At 38.0% G+C, this 26,306-nt stretch overlaps 1 protein-coding gene across 2 annotated transcripts in view; it reads right to left on the bottom strand.

Annotated features, from left to right (window-relative positions):
• Positions 1 to 4,146: 4,146 nt before the first annotated feature.
• The window catches only part of SH2D4B (SH2 domain containing 4B), a 111,785-nt gene continuing 89,625 nt past the window's right edge, over positions 4,147 to 26,306 (bottom strand). For both annotated transcript variants that reach the window (XM_080400918.1, XM_080400917.1), the window contains 2 exons: positions 7,663 to 7,883; positions 4,147 to 5,135 (listed from right to left, as the gene is read on the bottom strand). In XM_080400918.1, coding sequence (XP_080257044.1) covers positions 5,043 to 5,135; positions 7,663 to 7,883 — 314 coding nt within the window. In that variant the 3' untranslated portion in view covers positions 4,147 to 5,042. The remainder of the gene's footprint in view (positions 5,136 to 7,662; positions 7,884 to 26,306) is intronic.

Raw genomic sequence — 26,306 nt, 5'->3', positions numbered from 1 at the left:
ATCCCTAGTTCATACAAAACTGAATTGTTTTACTGTAGTCAGTGTATTAATCTTGGCTCACCTCAGCAACGAAATAGATTTTGTTAATTTGATTCAAAGTCATTGAAATCCAGTGGAATTTCTCACTCCAAATCTGGTCTTTGGAAACAGTTTCTACTCAGTAAATCTGAAAACAATCCCTGTTATAACTAAAATTTTTAGGTCTCTCTTTCTTAATGCATAGGTCTCTCTTTCTTAATGCACAGGCTATATTCTTTTGCACGGTACTTGCTCAGCACAATAGAGATTTACCACTTAATAGTTGCCCTGGATCTTTTATAAAGCTAATATGCAAATACACATACTACATAATTGTTTCATTACAGTAATTATAAGAGGTAATAGACTGGCATCGACATTTCTCGAATAGCCTTGAAAATCTCACCCATGGTTGCTGTCAATTTCTTTGCTTGGTTTTTGCTGTCTTTTAGAGAAGAGAGAAGTATTAAATTGGAGATGTCCATGTACAATAACAGATTAAAACAAAATTATAAAGAACAGATGCATATGTGGATCCAAGAAGAAGCAAGAATAAATCCCTAAGAGCTGCTTTTTCAACAATATTTGCAACCAAGCTTGGGACCTTGTGTGCCATATTTTATTGCTGTGAAACAGATATGAAGAAAAGTTCAGCTCATTTAGAAGTTTTAAAGTTTTCCTTACTGCTGTAACATTTTTCCATATGAAACAGAATTACCATAATAGGTATCTCAGTACATTCCCAGCAGTCTCGTTGACAAGAAATATTGACAGGAAATCTTATAATGGAAATCCATAACATGCACCTCTTCCAACTCAACAATAGCTAACACTAGAAAAACGGATCAGAAAGCAAGACTAGAAGATCACTCTGTAACAGAATAAAGCTAGCCTTTCCAGACAATGAAAGTGCAGCACTAAAAACATTTGTATACAGTGATGGACAGCTTCAGACAGCACTAAATGTAGAGGCAGACAGTGTGAAGCACATGCAGCATTCAAGGCTGCAGTATGGACCATCCCAGCTCTTACAGACTGAGAGTGTAAAATCTAGCTCAAATGTAGATTTAGCTCAAAACACTTGCAGAGTGAAAGGGAGGTAGCAGCGCCCAGTCTTTCAGAGCAGCAAAACTACAACATGCTTTCAAAACAATGGGATAAGCACATTTTTCTCTTCCTTATTAATTTTCCATTTTTACTCCACTGCTTTCTCCTCTATACTTCCTACTAACTGGTTACCTTTCAATAGTCCAATTTTTAATTCTTTTTCCGAAGGCAACAAGAAGCATTTGTTAGCTTAGAAAACATCTCTACACCTGTACTTTGCTCACAGCTCTCAAGTATATTGACAGCAGCTGCACATCTCTACCAAGGAAAGATTCTGTTCTTCTTAACTTCTGCTTGCTCTGATCTCCTTTTATTTCCTTCAAAATTTATCTTCGGTTAAGATGCACTGCATTTTATTGCTGCTGTTTCTGGTTATGTATTGTTCAGTTTTTCTTTCCTGGTAACTATGAATTGGCTGGCTATTTTTCATTATTTCTGTAGGGCTATGAAAAAAGGGAAAAAAAAAGCCATTCCTTCACTTGAGAATTCTGACATTTATTAGCATAATAAAACTCTCAGGTGAAATTGCAGTTTTCCAAGTAATTTCATTTGCAGGAGAATTTACAAGGGATTTATTTTAAAGCCAGGTAAAACCTAGAATGAGAAATGAATGGGATTCAGAAAGAAAAAAATAGAAAATTAAAAGTAGGAAATGTGCTCCAAAGTGAAAATGATGATGCTGTTGTGGTGTTAATTACATCACAAAAGGACACATAAACTAAGTAGCTAGTATTTCCAAGCCTGCTTATCAGATAAACAAAACACAAGCAGTTGAAGTGTGTCACTAAAAATAAATAGCTGGATGATTATCAGTCTCTGAATGTGAATTCCTTATGGAACATGTTCTTCAATATTCTGTCTATAAACATTCCCAACACTGTGTATAATAGGTTGAGTAAACTTCCAAAAACTTTGGAAATTGCATGTCTTCTTTTCCAGCTTACCTAGCACCTTTTCTAAAGAGAAGGAGGCATTTCCTGCCACCTTTTTTTTTTCTTTTCTTTTCAACAGTTCATGAAGGTAAAACACCAGTCTGCAAGGATGTCTAGGTGTTTAAATACCACCTTAATTACTCAGTACCACCTTTAGACCCTCAGCCCTATGCAGCCAGCTGCTGCTCTCTGGCCTCAGAGATACAGTCTATAGGTACCTACATTTTTTACTTAAAAAAAATTCCCTTTCTGTTCTCCTTTAAAGCAGAGCTCCAGTTGTTCTGTGAGGGAACATGTGCAGCTGTGAAGAACCTGAGGCTGAGGTGCTTCCTGAGATGCGTATACAGAGGGAGCAAGAGCAGAGCTAGTTTCTCAAAGGAAGCAGCTGGTAGATAGTGGGGCTCTTCGGAGGAGGTAGATTGTACTTAGTGAACATCCTATTAGAAAAAAGCAACTTACTCTGTGATTTCTTTTACAGAGTCCATATTTGAAGCACAGTGAATTACTCTGTGCTGAACTTCACATTCTGTTTGCTGGATTCAATGTTTCTATATACAGGTATATAGAATACAGGTGTATTCTGATCCCAGATCACACATTCCAGGCTTCTCATTTAATGGAAACTATAAATCCTGCTGGAGGCCTACATAAGGTTACTATGTTCAGAATTGCAGAGCTGTATTCCACTTCAAGAATCTAGCCCCTGGTGACCTGCAAAGGAGCACACTTTAACAAAATTCCAAGACCATTTGGGTACCTTGACCCTTTAGTTAGCTGCCAAGTCACTTTGTTTCTTAAGGTATCAGACATACCTAAAGAATGTCCTACTTCTGTAAGCCTACTTGCTGTGAAAAGCCCAGCTGTCATCTTATCTGAGCACTGTGCACTAAGAACAGCTGCTCCAGCAAATAAGCATTGCTTATTTGCTGTGTCCTGGTTTTCTTTGTTATGAGGTACTAACAATAACTATTTAAAACCTCCAGAGCCAGTCTCCCAAGTGATTTAATACAGCAACTGTCCAGCTAAGTCTCTGTGGGAAAGTTTGTTAGAATTTTCTTTTCATGGGTCACAAACATTGATGGATTAAATCACACAAAAAGCAATGTTAACAAAAGAAAATTTTCCTGAACAATGAAGTTTGTGTGCAAAAATCTGAACTTTAACATGGGCTAACTGCATAATTAATTATGAAAAAAAGTTGATATTTCCACAGGTATTTATTATTATTGTGGCACCTTAAATAGATGATGTGCTTTATAAGCTTGGACAAGTTTCTTTTCTTAAATGAGCTTACCATCTAGGTCAAAGTACAGAAGGCAACCGTGAGTCCAGAGAAATGACTACTTGAGGAGAGATAGATTTACATGGGGTTTGGGAGGGAACTCTACACTGGGATTTGGAAGGGAACCACGCAGGAATTCAGAGACTGCCCAAAACAGTAGCATACAGAAATATACTCAGTGTGCCTTTCCTACGTGTTCAGAGATTCCCAGGAGAAAATGAACCATGGATAACAAATATATGTAGCGGTCTACTTTACATCTCAAAATACACATCACATACAAAAAGGTACTGAGAAACCGCCTGTTAAAGGCATGACTATGAGACTAAGCAATAGGTATACAACTATTTCCCTCGCGTCCCACCTCACTCAAACAAATCAGTTGCATACAAAACCGTCACAACCCTGTTACTTGAAACGTTGCCCTGCAAAACAGATGTTGGGAACTGAAAAGAACAATTCTATACCCAGCAGTTATCTATCTGGCCATTCATGGGAACAGAGCAAGGAGCACGGGAAGGTAATAGTAACAGTTTCACTACATTTCCTGAACTGGCTGCCTCAATAGTATCCAGCTCACCAGTAAAACAATACAGGACTGTATCTATACCGTGTGTCAGCCCAGAGTGAAAGGATTGCTAAGACACAAATTTCAGGAGGGCAAGTCAACTACTGCGATGAGATTATTTTGTTTATAGTCCAAACACTAAGCAACTGCTCCACAGATCTAGACTAAAACTCTGTTTCCATGGGGTTTAGTATGTATAACAAATGGATCAAGAACACATTGTGTGGCTTTTTAAAAAAAAACAAAAACAAACTTGAAATAGCGTAATGATAATATAATTAGTTGTATCTTTTCTATGGATAAATATACCACCCTCACCTTCACTCATAGCTTAGCTAAGGAAAAATACCTGGCCCTATAGCAAAGTAAAGCTAGGAATCTCCAGCACGTATCTTGCACAGCAGAAGGCAGAAAACATGACAAGGCCAGTGAGAGGAGCTGTTGTTACTGCAAATCAAACTGCTTTCATCAGAATAACTAGTTCAGAATAAACTGACCACTTTCTGTCCAGGAGTAAAATTCTTTCCAAGGCTGTTGGACTGCATGAAATTGTAAATAAAATGTGAATGACCTTATTCTGTCTCTACTGTGGGGAACTTTGTAGGCCTGAACTCAAAAACAGATGGCAAGTTTCCAGCTACACCTAACCACTTAAGCAATCACAAACTGCAAAAGGATGTTCTAAGACTGTCTCTTTTGTTATCAAAAGTGCACCAACCGGCAAACCTTTCTTTGGAAAAAAGAATCTGTTCTCCAATACCAGAACTTCATACAATACTGTGAGTAGTTACCGCCCATACTTGTTGCTGCATTTTGCATTTTCAATCTCAGACATTAAGAAAATTAAGATAGGAACTTAGCATCCAGCGCAATTGGCCACAACCCCTTGAAAAAATTCTGGGAATAGTCCTCATTTGTAATGTGCCAGTATTTTCTCACCTTTAAAATGTTAGCAATACAAATAATGATGATAATTCAGATGCAAACCAGAAAAATTTTGGGCCTTCTAATGAGGATAATTTTTGGCCACAAGACCAGTGGCTTTGAAAGTTTGTTAACTATTTTTCAATGTTTAATTTTGTAGCTATCTATTACTACAGATATCCAGAATGCATTCCTGTTAGTCCTGGATCCGTTATTCAAATAAAGGGCTGTAGTCTGGTGGATTCCTCTGCTGTCCACATGGCTCCAGTAGTAGCTCCCCACCTGAGGATGTGATAATTTCTTCCTAGAAAGATAAAACCGATTAAAATGTCAAAGGTATAAGACTTTCCCTGTCTTCTAAGAAAAGCAACTGATAGCAATAAAGACCATCACTCCACTGTAATTGGTAAACAATTATGAGTAAATGCTTGGTGAAGTACAAACCACATCACATGTTTTTGAGAAGGTCATGTGGAAGTAAACACAAAGATTTAGCAATGATCTTGCATTAGGTTATTGCTGCTTTGCACACAGTATTTAAGTGCAATTAATAATAAGAGAAAATGCACACTCATACCCTCTTCTGTAGGAAGTTTGTTCTTCCAGCTAATGGTTAGCACCCCCTTCTGTCAACTGAGTTGCTTAAGTGACCTCTTCTTAATATATTTTAAAGCAAAACGAAGCAGTTTTAGATGAGCCCTGCTCGTTTTGATTGAAAGTGAAAAGGACCCTCAAGGAGAAGTCCATGCAACTTTTGGGGTGGGGAAGTTTTTTCTTGCCAAAAATAGTCCTGAGGAAGTGGTAACTTTTCCAAACAATATAGCAATAGCCGCAAGAGAAAGTATGCCTGCAGCGCAACCATTTACTTGAAGACTGCAGAGTTGGTTACCAGAAGGTTTGGGACACTTGACAATGTACTTCACCAGAAAGGTCAGGCAGAAAAGCTTCAGAGAAAACCATGTGAGAGACAGGATAAGATGCCTCCTGAAGGGATTGCCAGAGACCAGTTTTAATATAGCTATTAAGCTAGACGGTTACAAGAGAATTGTGTGGTGATGTTAAAGTTGAACTAGTTTCTCTGATGGGCTTACTACAGTGGGAGCTGTTAACTATTATCAGGGGACAGCTAAGAAAACTTTTTTTTTTTTTTAAATGTCAGGAACCAAAAGCCATTCTGCTTCTGACAAGTGCCCTGCTGCTGTCTGTAAATAGCTGTGTTTCTAGTACAATGATTGCCGAGGATGAGCTGTGATGATAACACAGGAACACAGCTGGAGCAGAGATGGTTGGAATCAGTTGTCACCATCACTCCTCTCCAGCAGCACAGCAGACACTACTTTAGCCAGAGCTCCTATATCCAATGGCTGATAATCTGCATTTGAGGTGTTGTACGTGTGCTTTTCTTTCTCTGACAGGGCCCTGGTTTATAGACTCTTTCCAGTTGTACAGGGTCTGGCTGGGATGGAGTTGACTTTCTTCTCAGCAGTCTGTATAGTAGTGTGTTTTGAATTTGTGGCTTTATAAAACAGTGTTGATAACACACTAGTGTTTTGGCTGTTGTTGATCAGTGCTTGCACAGCACACAAAGCTTTCTCATTTTCCTACTCAGGCCCTTCTGGCAATGAGTAGGCTGGCACTAAGGGAGAAGCTGAGAGGGGACACAGACCAGTTGGTTGACCCAAACTGGCCAAAAGGATATTCCATACTGTGTGTCACACACAGCAATAAAAACTGGGATAGAGGAAGAAGGGCCTTGGGGAGTTTGGCTTCCAACGTGGCCATTGAGAAAGAATTTCATCAAATCAGGGGAGGATGTATTTTTTGGTCAAATGTGTCACCTCCCATGTGGAAATATAATCTTTGGAAATATAATGTCATAGTGATCTGTGACGGGATGCTAAGGCAACACCGAAGAAATGTTGTGAAGTAGCTGCAAAAAAAGAAGTATTCTTAAAAAGAAGGGAAATTAGAAGAAAAATAACCTCTGCTTAGTGTCTGTGAGACTGAATACTGAAAAAATGAAAAGCTGTGAAGGAGGAGCAAAATGTTAACAGAATTCATATGAAACAACAGTGAGAAAAGCATAAAAAAGGCAAGGGAACTAGAAAAGAGAGGATGAATAGAAGTTGTAAGGGTGGCTAAGAAAAAAGCAGAATTAAAACTGATGAAGATGTGGAGACATGCAAGATGATGAAAACAAGCTATGCTATCAGAAACAGTGCTACTGTTTAGTCAGTCTGACAAAAAGAAACACAAGTTAGAAGCAGAGTAATTCAAACTCATCTAAAGTCAAAGAACAGTAGTAAATTACTCCTGTAAGAGTTTTTCGGATAAAGGAATGACCTTAGCACATCTCCAAGAGAACCCTTCCATGTTCTCTTCTTTACTGCAGGGCCCCACTCCTTTGCTTTTGCATGTTACAGCTCCCACGTTAAAGATCAAAAATGCTGAAATTTCATTGAGAGACCATTCTACGGTATTTCCAGTCCAATTTTGCACAGCAAAGCGGGCCAAAAAGTGTTAGCTCTGTCAGTCCTTATAATAAGGTCCATTTTCAGCCCAGGAGAGCACACATTGTGTAAGAATCTGCTTAGAAGGGGACACAAATACATGCTGAAGCATTCAAAAGAAGGGGAAAAGCCTTCTGATTCACTGCAACAAAAGACACAAACTACAAATGTTACAGCTTGGCTTAGTGTAGAACATGTATGTATATTCTTTTCCCCACTATGGTTACTACTACTTTTCAGTGTGGTTTCAAATTACATGATTCCTTTCTAAATTATTAATCCATTCCACTCAGCTATTGACCTCTACCTAGCAAGTGTTACCTTGTGAAAATCAATAAGATCTGTCAGTGTTGCATGTCGGTTTGGATCTACCCCCAAGAAGCTGTAAAAATCCCCCGAAGCATCAACCAGGAAGTGTTTGAACCCACTTTGCTGGCGATAAGACAATGCATAGCCCCAGATCTTCTCGCTGACCCGCACTAGGAATGTTCCTTCAGATTTATTCATCAACAACTCTTCTGCCTCCTGGCGGCTGATAATACCTGGCAAGAAAAAACCCTATAGTTATGCAGAAAACAGGTCTGTCAGAGTAAATAAAATACAACAAACGCAGAGCAGAAGTGTAATGAAAGTGGCATAACTTCCCCAGATTGAAATGTCTGTAGGAGGAGTTAGAGCTATGGAGACACCATTTATGCTACTCTTTTCCGAAGGACAGCTGTAAGAGTTTTGGTGGAGTCTGGTGGGATATGCTTTTTAATTATCTGACTAAGAACTGCTTTTTCCCATCCTTACTGCTTTTTCAAGGGAAGTGCACAAACACAACTGGCCTATCAGACCAGTGACCTCTGTACAAGTGATTGCACAGATACTTGCAATTTTATTGCAGTACTTCTGACTGTTGCCTTACAACTGCTTTATAGGTCTTACAGAAGGAATATAAAGCAAGTGCCAGGAGAAAAAGCATTTTTCTCATTTTGTACATCCATCCATACACACTCATCCATAGATGGGCTTGTATTTCTAGGGAACACTGTCACAGAGCAAAACAAGAAACAAAGATCACAGTCCTTTCCTTCTGGGGCATTTCAGGCTTAATATCGGAGTACGTATCAGTAGAATCAGTGTCCTCTAGCTACAAACTGTAGCCATGAGCTAAACAGAGTACCAACACAAAGAAAAGATTGAATACTGTATTTGTTGACTAGATGTGAGCTCATCTTTACAATTCATAACAAACAATAATAAGTTATGCACCCTGCTCCAGGACAAGAGAAAAGAAAATTAGCTGGGGCTTCTTGCAGTGCGTAACTGTCACCACCCGGTGGTCATTTTCTCTATGAGCCAATTTACCTCTCAGGGAACAAACTGTCTCCCCATATCCTGGTCACCAAACAGTTCTTTTATAGATTAATTCCTTCCTTTGCTGTACAACAAACTTATTTGTCAGCGCAACAGAAGGATCACAAATTCAGATTATCAGAGTATGCAAGGGAAAAAAGTTTAACAGGGGTAGAGCTTTCAAGAACTTTCTCATTTTATTCTGCTGTGTTGGAAAAATCTTCCTTTCTTTCTTCCTGATCCTGGGACACAACACTGAAGTTGCTGGTACTTGCTTGCAAACAGGGTATAACAGATAACCCCCACTCTGATCACACCCCATGTAAAAGGTGTGATCAGAATTTCACCAAGCAGTGAACTGGTTGTACCATCCTAGAGAGCTGGGTTCTAATTTGTCTGGTAGGCCTAGAGGACAGTGAGCTCATGCCTCACAATTATTTGTGAAATACCAGATGCTCACTTTAATCAGGAACAGATGTTGAATTAGGCCATCCTGAACATGAACATGACACCAATTTCAATAAATAATATATGTACATGTTCCAAAGTTACTCTCTGTGAAGCTAAACTTTCTCAAAACAATGCATGTAGTATTTTAATGGAACTTGTAGGATAGGATAGATTCCTACACCTGTCCTAGTGAGAGATCCATGGAGTCTGGGTACTGAAAAGCCACATTGGTTTACTGTAATGCTAACCATGCCCAGGGCCTACCTGAAAGACCAACTTTTAGGATGCTCTAATTAAGCCCACAAGGAAAATTATGCCTCTGGGAGACATAGGAAGGGACTGGGGAGATCTGGGTCCTAAAAGCAAGCACTGTCTGATGTTAGGAAAAGTAAAAAAGCATCTTCTTTCAGCTTTTGTCTACTTTGAGACAATGAATTTCTTTTACGGTTTTACTTGGTGCAGTGATGAACACAGCAAGGGCTCAATCTCAGCGGGGCTCAAGAAGTCACTACTGAAACATCCTCAGTACCAAGAAGAAACATACACATACATACTCTGCTGAATGATGCTGGAGGATATTACATCATCTTTGCACCAGCCATGCAAAACAGGCAATAAACATGCAAACATACGCTTTTGTTTAGAAAGAGCATGCAACTGCTCAGCCAACAGTGTCATTTACTGCACTTTGCAGATCTATTTTTTTATTAAAACTATTCCAAAATGAATTGTTATAAAGTCTTGAACTCTGTTCAAATGAAAAGATAGTACTAATATGAATCCATATGACACAGCATGTTACGTGAAGCTGTATCACTAGATTCCAATACCAGGTACCACGTGCCAAGAATTACACAAGAATTATTCTGAAATTACATGCTTTGTTAATCCAGTCTTCTCTCAAATTGACCTTATTTAAAAATACAATGAAAGGTTTTATTAGTGATTATGATGCCTACTTCCTTGACAAATCTCTGCTAGAAATACATGTAGATGAGCCACACTAAGAACCTCAGAGCATTCAACGATACAGGAATCCATCACCAGCAAATCCTACATCAATTCCAATAATCAACGTTCATACTGTAATGCTAGATTACAATCATGCTGGTAACGTCTGGGATAGGAACTGGGTGCTGTTACAACTACCCCTTCTCTAAGCAGCGTTAGAACTGTTTATGCAGCCCTGCCAGGGAATGAGGTGGCCTAGACAATTTAGCACCTATAAAAACAGAGGGTTGGTAAAAAAAGAGAGTTGTAGAAAAAGAGGTTTTGTATTATACGGTGAAAATTATTCTTAGGATATTTAAAGGGTTTGAATGACCATCACTATCAGGCATATAATATGAAATTTATTTAGCATTGATTAGTTTAATGCTGAACAATCTGTTCATCTACTCTTAACTCTCACCAGTACAGGTAAAGCACTGCAGGCTTCCACATGATGTTATCTTCTTTGCCAGACCTTATTTTTGTTCTGGGTGCTTTATATCATTGAGTAGGTGAGAAATGCTACATCGCTTACAGCCAAGTTCTTTTCTGTTTTTATTCTCTTTTCTGCTAAAGATGGTGTAATAATTTATCAGCCAGCTGCTCTCTTCCTTTTTTCTCTCCTGATTCTGTTAACAGCTCATGAGAAACCATCTTTCCCCGCCACCTCCTCCCCCTCTCTGCCTCCCAGTTATTTTATTTTTCTCTGGTTCAATTCTTCAGTGGGTGGTGATTGCAGCACTGAAAGTCTCCCTCCACCCTTTAAAAAATGTTATACTGTTCTCAAGATCACTAGAAAAACAGTGGCACTGTTCACTCCTGAGAAAAGTTGTAGAGAAATAGACAACATCTGTGAAACCCCTACATGAACATTTAATATTGTCTGAATTGAGGTCAAGAAACCTTGGTTTCCCAAGACTCTGGTAAGAAGTTTAGATCCATCAGTGCTCTTATTTGTGCTAGTTAGGATATTAATTTGAAATATTAACTGGAAAAGAAACCACTGGTGCTTTGAAAGCTGATGTTCCCCTCTAATTCTTGCTAATCTCTTAGGAAAAAAAAAAAAAGGCAACATCTTAACATCTTCACTCGGTGTAAAGTGACACTGTGTCAAAAGCAATAATCCTTTCACATAAGCACAACTTTGCAAATTTGTTTTAAAATATATACCTCACAATTAATTACCATCAGTATCATAGTTTCAGATTGTCACGTGGCCAAATACAGACTAGCATATTGGACAGCAGTTAGCTACCCCACTGAACCTCACCCACATCTTCTACCTGTCATGCCAAATAATAGAGTATACAAACTGCTGCTGTCTATAGTAAACTGTAAGAGAACTGTAAGGTTTTGACTGGGACAGGATCAAAAGTGTATGCAGCTCCTCTTGAAAGCATGGAAACTCTATCAGCTGGCTTGAATTTTAGCCCCTTGCCCCCCAAATTCACTGCATGCACCTATCTATGTTACAAGCATCTACCTGTACACTTTAAACATATTGGTTTTGCAGTGCTTATACCTAGTAACATTTTTGATCCTTAGCAAGAAAATAACATTTTGCAAGACAGTTATTTCAAATCATAGGACATTCATCATCAACTGACTTGTTCCTAATTAACAGCTTCATTTCTAAAAACAGTTCCTGTAATGACAATTTGTAGATAGGCAAGTCTTAATATTTTTGAATTATGTTCTTTTTACTGCCACTAATCTTCCAAAAAGGGGAAAGAACATCCTAACATTTAAAGTATATTAAGTGCATGGAGTGTCCGTTTTGAGTTTAGTGGGCACAGCTAAAAAATCTTGATGCTGCCTTCCAAGTTTACAGCAGCCTCAATACCAGAAAATGCTATTTGGAAATATTATGCAATGACACTTCAGCTTCCCACTCCTCTCTCAGCATTATCCTACATACTTCCTTGAGTGAAACTCAGGAGATAAAATACATAAATATTTGCTAAGAAAATGCCATAACAAGCATGAATCCAAACCAGAAAAGCTGATAAACATTGGCAACAAGGCAAGACTATATACTAGAAGTCTAAAATTACTCTTTCGATTATACAGAGCACAAAGTTACACCATGTCCATTGTTGTAATCTACCAGTGGTCAAATGTACTGCGTGTAATAACAATGTCAATACATAAAGATAATTTGGCCTTTCATGATCCATATATTTTTAAAATGCATATGTGCATTTATATATGCCAAGAAGTCGAGTAAAATTAGAGGGGAAAATACAGGACGAACACATTGAAGTTTTCATTTACCCTTCTGCAATAGAAATATTTGCTTAGCTGATGTTTTCTCTTTTCATATTTTTTCATTACCTTGATCTCAAACACTCTAGTGCATGAGGTTTTACTCACAGAGCAAAGCATCACAAATAGTGGCATGAATAAATATTAATGAGAGCATTCATGCCAAAAGTGCTTTCATGACCATTATGAAAAGCTTTCTATTTCATGCAAAATTGATTTGTTGAACAATTATGAATATTCACAGGTAGTCATGAGAGTAAAGAGACTTATCCTGTTTATACAACTTAAGACATCTAACCAGCAAGGTGTGTGATTTAGGTCACCAATCAAAATTAGGAGCAAGAGAAGCTAATACCAGTATCTCTTTTGTTTTCAGTGGGATTAGATCAAAGCCCATATGAATACAAATATCCTTGGCAATCATTACATGAAAAATTCACATGCTAAAGGTCATACAGACACATTACACTAGAGCAAGTGTAAACAATAAATAAATAAATGAGTAAACACAAGGAATTATGAGGAATTAGCAGATAACTCCCGACTAATGTAAAGGAGTATATTTGTCTGATTATACAGGCAGATCTAAACAGTAATTTGAAAGATAGTGATAAATTGGCACAAGGGTTAGAAGGATCAGTCTGCTAAGCACCAGCCAATCCCTTCCGTATTTTAAGGAACTGAAAATCTGAGCTAGACAGACATACTACTATAACTGTGCTACTTTGGAATAAAACGTTTCCCAAAGAGGAATAAACAAGCAAATTTTCAAAAAAATTTCAAATAAATTTCCTCTCTATGAGACTTAATTTGAGAGTCAAAAGTTGGATTACACCTCACCTTGAAAAAAGCTGAAACCAATTTCAAAACAAACTGCTATAAAAGCCAGAAAATAAATTTGTTTAGAACAGCTTTTAGGGTCCTGGGTATTTTTAATCAAAACAGGAAAGTTCCAGTTTGAGGAGAGGAAAATACATAATTCATAGTTTTTTCTGTCTACTTCTTTAGAATAATAAAACACCAGTAGTTGGAAGTAAAGACCCTACCTACTCTGGACCAAAATATGAATAAAGGCAATCAGTTTTGAAAGAAATAATCAGAAAAGTAAACAGAAATTCAGAAGGGATTAAGCCAACTGCAGCCAGTTGGTTTTGGAAGAGCTGACAGCCTGTGTTAGCATCCCAGCATTAACATAAACCACTGTCAGGAGGCGCAGGAACAGCTTGTAAGAACGCTAGTCTACGAACCTAATGGAGGGGGTCATAGATTTCAGAGACCACAGCAAAGGAAGATATACAGGAGGAACAAACACAAGCTAAGATGAAAACTGAAGTTGGGGAACTAAGGTTTAGAATAGATCTGAACTTTTTTAGATCTCATAATAAGGTGGGACAGTAAAGGCTTGAAACAAATGTTCAAATGCGTGACAGTAGCAACCAGCTCTGATCTAGAAGTTGAAAAATCCGGCTCCTTCAACCGCTCAGAAAGATCAAAAGCATAAAAGCAGGGAAGATGAAGTGATTGCTTCCCTGCAGTGCAAGAACTAGAGCAGCTGTGGTTTATGCTCTCAAAGAAAAGCAGTCTCTACATCACTCAAAGCAACAGTTTCCTCAGGCTGAGTTTTTCAATTCTCTCCCACAGGTGCAAGTCTATATGTGGACTCTTAAGCTGGCTGAACATACTTCTGGTTGTTCATTCAGAAGGACACAATCTACAAAACTATGACGTCTAGACTGAATGCTTTGTTATCCTCCAGACTATTGATGTCACATATAACTTAAAGAACACTGTTATCAGTAATGATGGTTTATGGACTGATCTGCAACTGAAATAGCCAAAGGATAATGTACATATCTAGGTCATACCTTGTGATTTCTCCAGCATTTACAGCAGGAGAAGCATGCAAAATTAAATACATGCACAAACATTTGCAGCAGTAGGATCTTACAGCATGCTACTGTATTAAAAAGGTTTCATCCTCTCCTTCTTCTCCTTCCTTTTAGTCACAATACTTTTTGGATAGTGCAACAAAACAAATAGCGGAAGAAGAGATCAATAGCATCGTGTGAGAAAAACTATGGCTGAGAGATAACAATAGCTCTGCCTCTGCTATTTCAGAATAGAAGCAATAAAGACTGCAAAGCAAAGCAAGGGAGTAAATCAAAGACAGCTGGTAATAGAAACAAAGCTGTTGAAGCTATTCACCATCTGCTGTTAAGGCAGGACAAGCTCACGTGGGACTAGGTCATCAAAAGAGTTCTCTTCCCATTTAGGCACCAAAATAAATGGCCAGGCTTTAAGAAAAAAAAACCCAAACACAACTAAAAAACCCCACAAAACCAAAAACCCAACAACCAACAAAAAATAAACCAACAACCTCAGCACAATGACTGTTTTTCTTTTTTCCTTTTTTCCCCCCAAACCTGGCCACAAGTGTTGTGGCAAGAGCCCAAGGGAAGAGCCAAGGGGCTGTTGAGAAGACAGGTATTTCATGCTGTGCTGCACATTGGTAATCTAAGTTCTAGTAAACTGCATAGTATCCATAAATGTTACTATATAAAGGACTATAGGACTCTGTGCTGACAATAGCATCACAAAAAAGCAAAACCTAAAATATGAGTAAATAAACTAAAACCTTCTTTTCTGCATAGAACCGCAACAGGAGGCAAAGCTGGAATGTATTTAGAAATCAACAAGTGAAATGCACATCTGAAATACACTGGCTGTGTCATGGATAGGTTATCTGAGTACTCAGTGGTCAGTGCAGGGCACGACTCCTCTCTGAGCTACATAGGCAGAGTGAAGTGACACTGGCTAGGGAGGCCCTGGAAAAACACTTCTTTGTTTCACATTCACCACCTTTTCTTCTGCGCAAGCTCAGGAGCAATGCGCACAGTAGCGTGCCTAAGATAGAGATAAACCTGTGCTGTTTGCTGTTGAAAGGTGAGCAGGAGTCTGTTACCTTCACCATTCCTCTCCTTTGTAACCATTCTGGTACATTTAAGATACACCAGTGAACCCCAGCAACCTCCCCAGTGGGCCTCATTTGGTATGGAAAGTATGCCTGGGCTACTTACAGACATGTATAGAAAATCAAAGCCCAGAGGAATAATGTTTTTCTGATAGGAAGAGATCTCTTCAGGCAAGGATGAGGCATACTGATAATGCACCATGCCCTAAAGAAGCTCTCCTTGAAGACTTATGTGGTCATAGGACTATCTTGAGCCTTTAAACAGGAGAAATTCACCAAGGAAAAGTATCATCTGTAAAATATATATAGGCCTGTTTTGTTGTGGTTTTTTTTCTCTTTTTCTTCTCTTTTTTAATAATATGTATTCATATCTCTGTTCTGTCAGGATAAAGTAAGTCTCAGAATAAAGAAAACTCAGACCTCAGAAGCTTTCTTAATTCCCTAAGGCTGAGATGCCTTAAAGCAATTAAAAACCTACTAACACACTGAAAGAAATGGGTGCCTGACTCCCCTGGGAATCTTTGAAAATCCTATCTAAATGAGCAATGCAGTTAGAATCACAGAATGGTTTGGGTTGGAAGGGACCTTAAAGATCATCTAGTTCCAAGCCCCTTGGCCATGGGCAGGGACACCTTCCACCAGCCCAGGTCGCTCAGCTGGCTTTGAACACTTCCAGGGGTGGGTTATGTGGGTTATGTGGGTTCCAGCCCCTTCACGCAGCCAGCGGAACGTCCCTCCCTCGAAGGGGCACCCTCCCGCCCAAACTGCCACCGGCCGTGATCCCCGGGGCTGACGCTGTGGGAGCAGGGGGTGGCTGCCATTACCCTGTGGGTCTGGGCACTCCCCTGGGGTTCCCCAGCTCAGGAGCCTGCGTAGGCTGCGACCTCCACAGAACATGCCTGCTCTGGAGCCGATCGCCTCAGCAAGTGACTGTTATAAGGGGTATTCCTCTTCAGGTTTACAGAAAATCAGATGTGCTACATCCATTGTTGCCAGTGTGGCTCACAGTTAATTCCCTATGCACTCTGGAGAAAATATACCCCTTAATTTTCTCCTTTAAAGTTCATTCTATACCCAAACTATCAAATACTCTAAAAACCCTTTACACTCACTGTCAAAATATTTATACCATATTCACTAACAGGCAGTGCAGCACATAAGAGATAGGCGTTTGCATTACTTGTCTGAATACACCGCTGGTATAATAGAGCTATAATTTTTTCTGTTAATGTCTCCTCAAAACCTAGTGCTGGTTTCTTTCCTTTCTTTCTTTCACATCAGCCTATAGAATGCCATATAGACACCATTAGCCAGGAAGAAAACAAAGATTTCAAACTCCCTCTTCTCTTTGCACATTATTGTCACCTATCAGAGGAGAAAAGGTAGCACAGAAGACCTTTAACCTTTTATCTCATATATATATTTTCTGACTTGTTGCTTTAGAGATGGGCTCTTCTGACATGAAATCCCTTCATTAAACCTCTGCTATTACCATTTAATTTTTGTGAGTTTTCCCATCTGAACAGCTTCTGAAAAGAAGCTAATTTTTAAAAATGGAAGATAACCATTCCGTTTTCTGTGGTTTCTCAAACTACATTCTCTGTGTAGTTCATCATGTATGATCAGTAAATTGACAGAAATTTAGGTGCAAGAATATTTAATTTTGTAATGTTTTCACTGACTGAAGTTAGAAGCCTCTATTTTCTAGTAAAGTCAATGCAAGACCAACAACAGGGAGGTTTCCAAGAACCTAAATAGGATGCATTACATCAACAGTACAAATATTATTGATAATGATGGTTTCTTCTTTGCTGATAGGATGACTGGAAAATATGCAGGTGTGTCTTTTAAAAAAACTAAAAAATAAAACAAACAAAAAAACCCAGTAAATACTTCCAGGCCTATCCTAGATGCTGCTACATACATAGGTGTATTGACATTTCCTGTAAATGGCATGGAAAATAAGCATATTCATGAGGATGTCTGCCAACTCCAAATAAGAAACAAACATGCCTTGAGAAAATACACTAATCCGAATACGGAACTTTGTTACAAACATTATTCCTGTAAGATGTGTTCACCCCCTTACAATACAAACGGGATTGAATTTTAATTCCTATTATGTGTGGAAAAGACAGCTGACTATACAGACTATTAATAAACTTTTGTGATAGGTGCCTGATGTGACACATGTGAAGTAGATATTAAGACTTTACTGTATCTTCTGAAACATCAACTTTTGCTTAATCAGTAAAGCACACAGAAATACCTCACTAGAACAGCCTGGCAGGGCTAGAAATAGTACGGTGATGTAATACAAAAACACAGTAGACCAAAGAAGCTGATTTTAAGCTCTGATCCTGGTCCAGCAAAGAAAAACACATCTGTTCTGGTACAATAGTCACTGATACTGTGTTTTGTGTGAAAATTGAAAAGCGGGGCAGTTTTTTAGAAGGTTAGCAGTCAGTATTCACCATCCTTTCTCCAGGCAGGCAAAATACATTCATTCAGTCTTGGTCTTGAAAGCAACAGAGGAAAAAGAGAGGGAAATTCTAGCTTGTGGGCATCATTCACAAGCACTTCTTATCCACTTCACTTGTTTATGTTACTCACGTTGTTACTTCTCATTCATTAATCCTCAAATTTTGCTGAATTTGAAAATGAGAGAAAAAAAAATTTCTGGTATACAAATTAGATCTAAATCAAGGAAAAAAAGATGAGAAAGCTGACCCGTGAGAGGATGAGAGAGCAAAAGCTCTCCTGGGATCTATTTACATTCTCATAAATCCAGCCATCAAAAGTCCTTGTTCCTCCTAAACACTTCTGAGGGCAGCGCAGACATGAAAATATACAGAAGACTGAGCTTTTACCAAACCAATTGCACAAAACTGAATAAAGCCCAGTGTGAGATTTTTTTTTACAGAAATCTAAAGCAAAGGTAAAGTAGAAGGATTAGTTAAAGGTAGTCTCTTTGTAGCCCCTTCCTGGCTTTGCACAACCCATTCTGAAGCAACACTTCCAGATGACACTCCAGGGGGAACACGTGGACCAAAGACAAGAATAGTGCATGGGACAGCACTACGCCCAGATAGCCTTAGCTGGGATGACATTCCTACAGAGACACGATTTGAGACATGGCTTCAAAGGGCCCATTACTGGCTGATAGGTAGTTGCTGAAGGAGAGTTGGAAGGTACAGGTCTGAACACACAGAAACTGAGAAAAGATTGTGAGGTTGGGGGAAATTCTATCTCGAATCAAAGGCTCCTTTAAAAAAGAATTTTAAGAAATATTTATGTAGAAGTAGAAATTATTAGCAATTCAAATAATTTCAAAATCATCGATCGCTGGACACTTTGAATGCTGGAGGCATTAGAGTCAGAATTGAGCACAAGTTCAATGCAAGCTGCATCTGGAACTTAAAAATCTAGACACCTGCTCACTTGTGTGTGTAAATGTTACCATTTCCCGCTTTCTGCAAGTGGAAGACAAGAATGAAAAAATTGCAAGCGTTAAAACTGCTGTCAGTCTCAGAGAGCGCTTCTGAAAAAAACATGTCTCAGATGTTTATCAGCTTGCCACTTCTCCCTTCCCTCAAGTATATGTGTACATTTAACCATCGAGATTTTCTTTGAAAACCAGTGCCAGAAGAAATACTTGCACTTGCAGATCAACAGGTGTTTAATCTCAACAAGAAAGACAAGTCAAACACAAAACTTCTACCTAGAAGGATAAACCATGCCAACCTTTAAAACAGCATGCATATTTTACTAGCTCCAAAATAAGCATTACTGACTGAAGCGTGGAATACTTTTCAAAGCATGTAATTCCATAAGCACTATTTAAAAAATTAAATGCTAAAACATATACAATATATTTATTTTGGCACCAGGTTCTGCTTCTCTACTACACATTTTACATACTGATGCTTCTTAAGAAGTAAGATGTTCCTCCTCAGATAATTCTGACATAAGAAAAACAAAATATGCTAAACCAAATTATATATGGTTTCACTTACAGTCTTACAGTATTGATATGTAAATCTTTTTTGATGCTTCCAAATTGTGAATACATGGATGCTTAGGCAAACAATCATTTATGTTTGCAAATGCAGACTGGATCCTTTATGTAATCAGCCCCTCTTCTGAAAACATGGCCACATTTAAGGTTGTATAAAACAGAGAGCAATAATGCACGTTCATTAAAAAGCCCACTGTGGTTAGCCCACCATCTGCATGCTTTATCATGAATATATCACTTCTAGAGGAAAACAGGGGACTGAATTCAGTGCCTATTAAATTCTTAATGTTTAGGCTGTGAGTATGACATTATACTGAATAAATGATATAATAAATCAACATAAACTCTGGCAGAACAGTTAGGGCCGGATTTGCTTTTGCCTTGGATGTCATGCAGTCATTTATTCTGTGGCGGTTTTGCGACCCATTATACCCATTTTCCCATCATGTAACAGAGTACAGAAAATACAGAGAAATTAAAACATCAGGCCCTTGTCCACACAGACTGTATTGAGACAACCTGCCAAAAAGCTTTCTAATAATACTAATAAATGACTGAGAATTGTAATATGCTGTGATTTCATATCAAAAGGAATAAGTAAGACATGAACATTAAGTTCGAGTGCAGTTTTCCTGTGCCACTATTACTATAGCTGTAAATACCTATGAAACATAGCCACTGAATTTACTAAATGAAGAAAATGAACAAATTAGTTAATAGGATGATACTGGCAAATTTCATCAAGCCAAGGGAGAAGTAGCAAAATGAACAATACGGTAATTCTTATATCTTAAGTTAATTGCACTGGAGGCTGCATGGTGCAGAGATTAACAATAAAAAGACAAACAAATGCAAAGCAGCCCTATCTATATCACCACATTTTGTGGGTGCTCCTGTCTTTATCAAAGCATCTCCAAGAACCATACAAAAAAAAAAAAAAAAAAAAACAAACAAAAAAAACAGGAAGGAAAAGCAGTGCATTCAGTCATGAGCTAAATTATGAAAAGCCTGATTTTTTTAATGGTTAAAACTCAGGGAAGATCAGCAGTGCCACTTTCTCAAGCTCATCCCTAGGGGGAAAAAACAAACAAACAAACAAAACAAACAACCAAACAAACAAAAAAAACCAACAACAAGAAAGATCCATGTTCTCAGGCATTCTCAGGCATTCTTTCCTTCTCCATATTGCCATGAAGCTCACCAATATGTGTTTTATAAAAACAATATAATTGCTTCATTAAAAAAACAAAGTACATTTAAAAATATCTTCGTACATACTTAAGCTTTTTACAATTTTTGTGAATTAAGACAAAGCCCAACACTTCAAACTTGGACTTGGAAACTGAACTTACTGTCTTCATTAGAGGATTGACATATTTTATCTGGGTGCAATAAAGCAACCAAAAATACAGATTACAGTTTCAGGAAATCAGGAAATATATCCTAATTCTATTCATAATTAAACTTAAAAAAATAAATGAAATTTACTGAATGAAAGCACATTTTAAGAACATCTGAAGAACAACAATCATCCTAGTGAATAAAAAGGAAGGCAACTGCATTGGCTTTAGACTAGCAGATGTCACTGACACATCTATGGATCCAAATAGTTTTCTACATGATGCATCTAGACAGCAGAAATAATATTGAATAAATACTTAAATTACTTCCATAAAGGCAGTTAATTTGCAGTTCTACCTAAAACAAATGAGCTTCACAATTACTACTGTGAAACAGAGAAGTAAGATTTTGACATCAGGAAGGACTATTAGATACTCAAAATCTGTTTGTATATAAACTGAAAACCGTATGTTTGTATATATATACATACATACTTAGTAAGATTTATGCAAATGTCACATTTCTGTGAACAAACGTCTTGAACAGTGTAACACAAAATGCGTGTCTGTGTAGGAAAGGTTTTGTAATTCTACTGGTTAATGACAAAGGCGCTGTCTAGGTTGATCACGGTTTTTGAGCATTAGGAACGTTCAGAGTCTTCTTCGAGAGTCTTCCTGGTATATTGCTAGTTTAAATGGCTTTATTTTACGCTAGTATTGATTTGTCATTCAGTACACTGGGAATGCATTATGAATACAACTTCATCAATTTAGTGGTCTCACCGTAAGAGCATTTGCGCAGTGAATGGACACTGAAATGCCTAGAAGTTAATTGTGTTACATGGCAGCAAACAAAATATCACGTTACAGCCTCTGAGAAGCTGCTAATTTGCTAGAGTTGCTAATATTTTCCACTGGCCTTTTTATATTGTTACTGATTTGTATTGATGTAGCTATGCTATTTTAATTTTAATTTGCTTTTTATCTGAGTATATGGAAGTTAGATTTTGATTCTTCATGACATCCAACAAGACTCATTAAACATCCAGTTGAACCTCCATCTCCACAAGTAACAAGAGTTAACTTTTTGATTCTGGGGTCCATCTACATCAGCCCTAGAAAGGCAGCCCAAGGCTCATTCCGGTGGGTAGGGAGGACAATGGCATTGTCACTAGGGTGCAGTAAGCTCCAGCTTCTCTCTTCCCATGGTATGTTGCCCTGTACTTTATAAGATAGCTGAGGGTTCCTGTATGCTCCCAGCATGAAACTATTAATTTTAGGAAGAACTTGGGCTATTGTTATAAATTTGGCCCACAGCTTATAGCCAATTTGACACACTATCATGAATATACTGAGTAGATATCATGGCAAATATATAGTCCAATTGGCTCTGCAATCCCCACAATTTATGAGTATAAGGTATAAAAACTTCTCAGGAGGCTTTAATGGTAATGTTCTTTATTGTGAATTAGAAGAAAAGCAATTAAATGCAATTTCAATTCATTTTTAAAGAATAAAACCCCCTTGGTTATTAATAAAAATAGATCACACTCAAAAATAACCAATCAACCCTTCTCCTTTCTATGATGAAATTAATAGATTAAAAAATTATGAAAATTTTACATGTGCCCATGATTGTCTTCAAAAGCACGTATATTTTATGGTTTACCTAGAATACTATAATCTCACAGGTGGTGAAGAAGCTGTCAAGACACGTTTTCCGTAAACCTAAATGACAACTCCAATAGTAAATCACAGTGTCAGCAGAGATCACAAAAGAGAAGGACAAAAATGAAAGTCACAGTAACATGGAGCCCTGGAATTCAAATGTTATAGCTGGTGTTAAAACAGATAAAACTAAGCAGAAAATATACTGTGTTGTTTGCTTTTCATGCTTTTTTCATAGCTAACGGAAAAAAGTTTTGCCTTAGATATATCCCACTTGTGTAAGGTTTAACAACGCATACATTTTTTTTAGGTACACTGGCAGTCAAATACAAAATCTATTTACAACTGTGAGAATCTTCCAGATGGTATCAGCTTAGAAGAAATCTTTCTACCTGTTTTTTAATCAAGTAATCATTAGAACTTTTTCTGTTAAAAGGGATAAAAATTTAAATCATGCTGTATCTGGAATATTTGCCCATATTCAAATTAGAATAGCAGTTCCAGACAGATTTCTACAAAGCAGTTTGATTGCAGTATTTTCTGTAAGTACTTAAGAAACTATACTTTATCTAGCTCAAAGAAAAGCAAATCTAGGGGTAATATTGATAATTGATTTTTCTTCTCACACTTGGCTAGATTTGGGAACTTTAAGTTAATTTTGTTAATTACAGTGCTTTCTAGCTGCTTGCAACATTCTTGCATATTGATTTAGTGCACTGTTCCTCGGGGAAAAAAAGTTACCTTTAATCACTCAATAAAGTGAACCAGACACCGAAGCACTGTTGAAAGTCAAATGAGAATAACATTGGGACAATAAAAACTTCACACCCAATGAGCGGCAGTATAATAACCGCGTGTAGCTCTTACAATGATCCAGTTCTGGACATCCTCTGGGGTGTGACCCAGTTCTCAGTTAAGCCACTAAAAAACAGCCACTAAATAGCCTCATTTCCTACCAGCACTGGAAGGTGAGCGAGCTAGCAGCTAGGCTCAAACTCATAGCAGAATAATCTGAATCAGGTGTTCAAAGCCACTACTCAATAAGCAGAAATGGCTTCAAAGGAGGGACCAACTTCATCTGAGGTTCTGAAGAAGTTACAAACAGAAGCAAACATATTTTTTTACTTTATTTGTAATACAAACTCTGAGACTAAGAGTCCTTCATTTATGCTAAATTTCATCAATGGAACTATTCCAGTTTACGTGATAAGAGGATCTGGACACAGACAGCAAGTGTGCAGAATCATTTGTTGCTACCACCACCTTAGCTCTCAAAGATTCCATCCCCGCTCTGTAAACAGTAGCGTGGGTTAAGAGAGAAAAAAGGAGAGGGAGCTCCATCCCATGACTAATGAACTATTACTCTCTTGTATCTTGGACTGAAGTTTCTAGACATCTTTGCAGCTCACTTCAAGCTTTTTATCAAGCATACTAGAATGAATTTACAATAGCCGTATGCACTCATGAAAGATCCATGCTGTGTTTAATTGTGAGAAGCAGTGGTAACAGCAGTGGCAGAATGTTCCATAGAATTGTACATGATTTAGACTCAAGTCCTCCTTATGACAGATTAAGAACTCTTGTGTATTACGTTACATATGCTAGTCTTGGATAGAGAGGTAGGGTATGATCCATTCAGAGCCAGCGCTGATCAGCATGCTAATCTGCATAGCACTTTTGGAGTTTTACCTCTTAAAAAGACTCAGGAGTGTGTGATTTGACAGTCCCATTCACTGAAAGGCCAGGAGAAGAAGGAAGAGCCGACCTTTCTGAAATCCAAAAGGGAAGAAAAGGAGCTGCCATTCCCTTAACTTTTGCAGGGGAAGGGTAAATTTATGTTTCCCACACCACTGCACTCTGCCTCTACGCCAGCGTCACATGGTGAAGTTGCACATACAGGTTAGTTACCCGCAGAGTTCCGGAAATCTCTTGCCTTTGTTTTCATATCATCTCCTACCGTTTATCTCCTCCAGTGAAAGCAGTTTACGTGTTTCACTCTGCTTTTTAACTGGGTGAACTGGAATTAAGTTAAACCAGCAACATAATTTTGTGCAATCACATGCTTTTCCCCCTGCATAACTACACACCATACCTGCTGATACTGTTTGAGAGAGTTGTGTTTTCTTAGCAGGGAAACAGCATTGTTTCAAAGGAGCTTTCAAACTAATAACTTTTAATCTTTTGCCTTAAGGCTGGATCAATAGGACTGCGGTTTCGACACTTTGCATAGCAAGACAGTAGGACCAGTAAGGCAGACATCTGCTGGGAAACCAGTAAAATTTTCTGACCTTGGGCCTGCAAGTATTTGCTGTGCTGGGCTTTAAATGGAAAATACTACAGGTAATAAATATAACTTTGTCTAGCATAAGCTGAAGAAAATGTATGGAAGCCTGTGAAATAGAAAGCATGTTATTGTAAGCGTGCAAGCAAAGGAACAAGAGCTGGAGGTACGGCTGATAAACAAATATGGACCAACAATAAGCAGGATATCAGCAATTCATCCAAGACCAATGAGTTTCTATGCAGGACACCTGTGGTATGCTAGAGGGGGTGATCAGGAACATCTAGATGCAGCATTTAAAGACACACAGCATGAGCTGAATGTCTTGTGCTGGTAGTGACTGATGACTAAGCGCACCTTCTGCATGGACAAACTAACACACACATACACAATTGACTCTGAGAGGAGAAAGCATGATCCAGTATTTAAGGAACAGATTATGATATATGTAAAAGGGTACCACAGCTCAGATTCAGGCTTCTGGACAGATGAACAAGGCCTTCTGCATTAGCTTTGGTCACCATAAAAGTTTCTTCCAGTCAGCATGAACAACCTTTGTAGATGTCAAGGCTTTTTACTTGAATGTAACATTCCTTATTTTCTTTAAAATGGGTCAGTTCTAAGTCCTCATATATGATTTCTTCCAAATAATACATGCTCTTTTATCACTTGGTTTTTATAAATGAATCTTCATTTCCAAACACTAAGAGCAGAGCTTTCCACTCAGCAACACCTCTCCTGTTTTATGTAATGTGATAAAGCCTGACCGAAGGAGCTGCAGTAACAGAGAAATGTTCTCACACACAGTCCAGTTCATTAAGAAGACAGAACACAGAACTGTAATGTAAAATTACAGGTAAATATATTAAACTACCACAATGGCTTACTAAATGAAATTATAATTGCTCACTATGTCATACTCTAATAGTAGCACATGGAGAAGACAACCTTGAAGTGTTTTAATTAAAGGGGGCAAGAAGTCTTCAGAATGTAAAGCAATTTGGGTTTCAATAGGAAAATATTTGTTCATTAAGATATTCATAAATTCACCTGCGAGTAAACTCAATGAAAAAGCTGCTGCATATTCTTTACAAATGCAAAGAATCGTCTGGCAGAAACTTGAACGGACTTTTTTTTTTTTTTTTTTTTAAATTTTTGACTAGCAGTGCACTGTATGGGCACTGCACCTGACCCATTTGTATCCATGAAACCAGTAACACTTCATCAAACTTGTTTCCCTTTTGTGGTCGCATGCGCTTTATTATCTCTCATTTTTAGTGACTGCAATACCTGTTTAGAATTGCTGCCTTCTATCTTTAGAACATGCCTAATCTTTAGAATATAGCTTCCAGTTAAAAAGCAGTCAAGAAGGACAATGTATTGTAAAAGAATAAGAAAGCTCATTTCATATTAGCAATTAGCCTATTTACATTAATTATTCAATTGCCTCATTCTACAATTTCCCTGCTGTTCTTTTGTGCTTCCTTTCTCCTTGCAGCATGTTACAGCTCACATTACCTCACTTTGATACTTTGCTCCCTTCCAAGGGGAGCCATGAGTCTAAAACATTTATTTTGTTTGCTAATAACCTGTCTGTGTAGACACTTTGGAGCTGTAATGGCACTAGAAAACCATTCCAAA

The sequence above is a fragment of the Falco punctatus genome, assembly GCF_963210335.1.
Source record: "Falco punctatus genome assembly, chromosome: 9".
Lineage (NCBI taxonomy): Eukaryota > Metazoa > Chordata > Aves > Falconiformes > Falconidae > Falco > Falco punctatus.
Note: the sequence above shows the minus strand (reverse complement) of the source record. Positions and strands in the feature narration are given on the sequence as shown.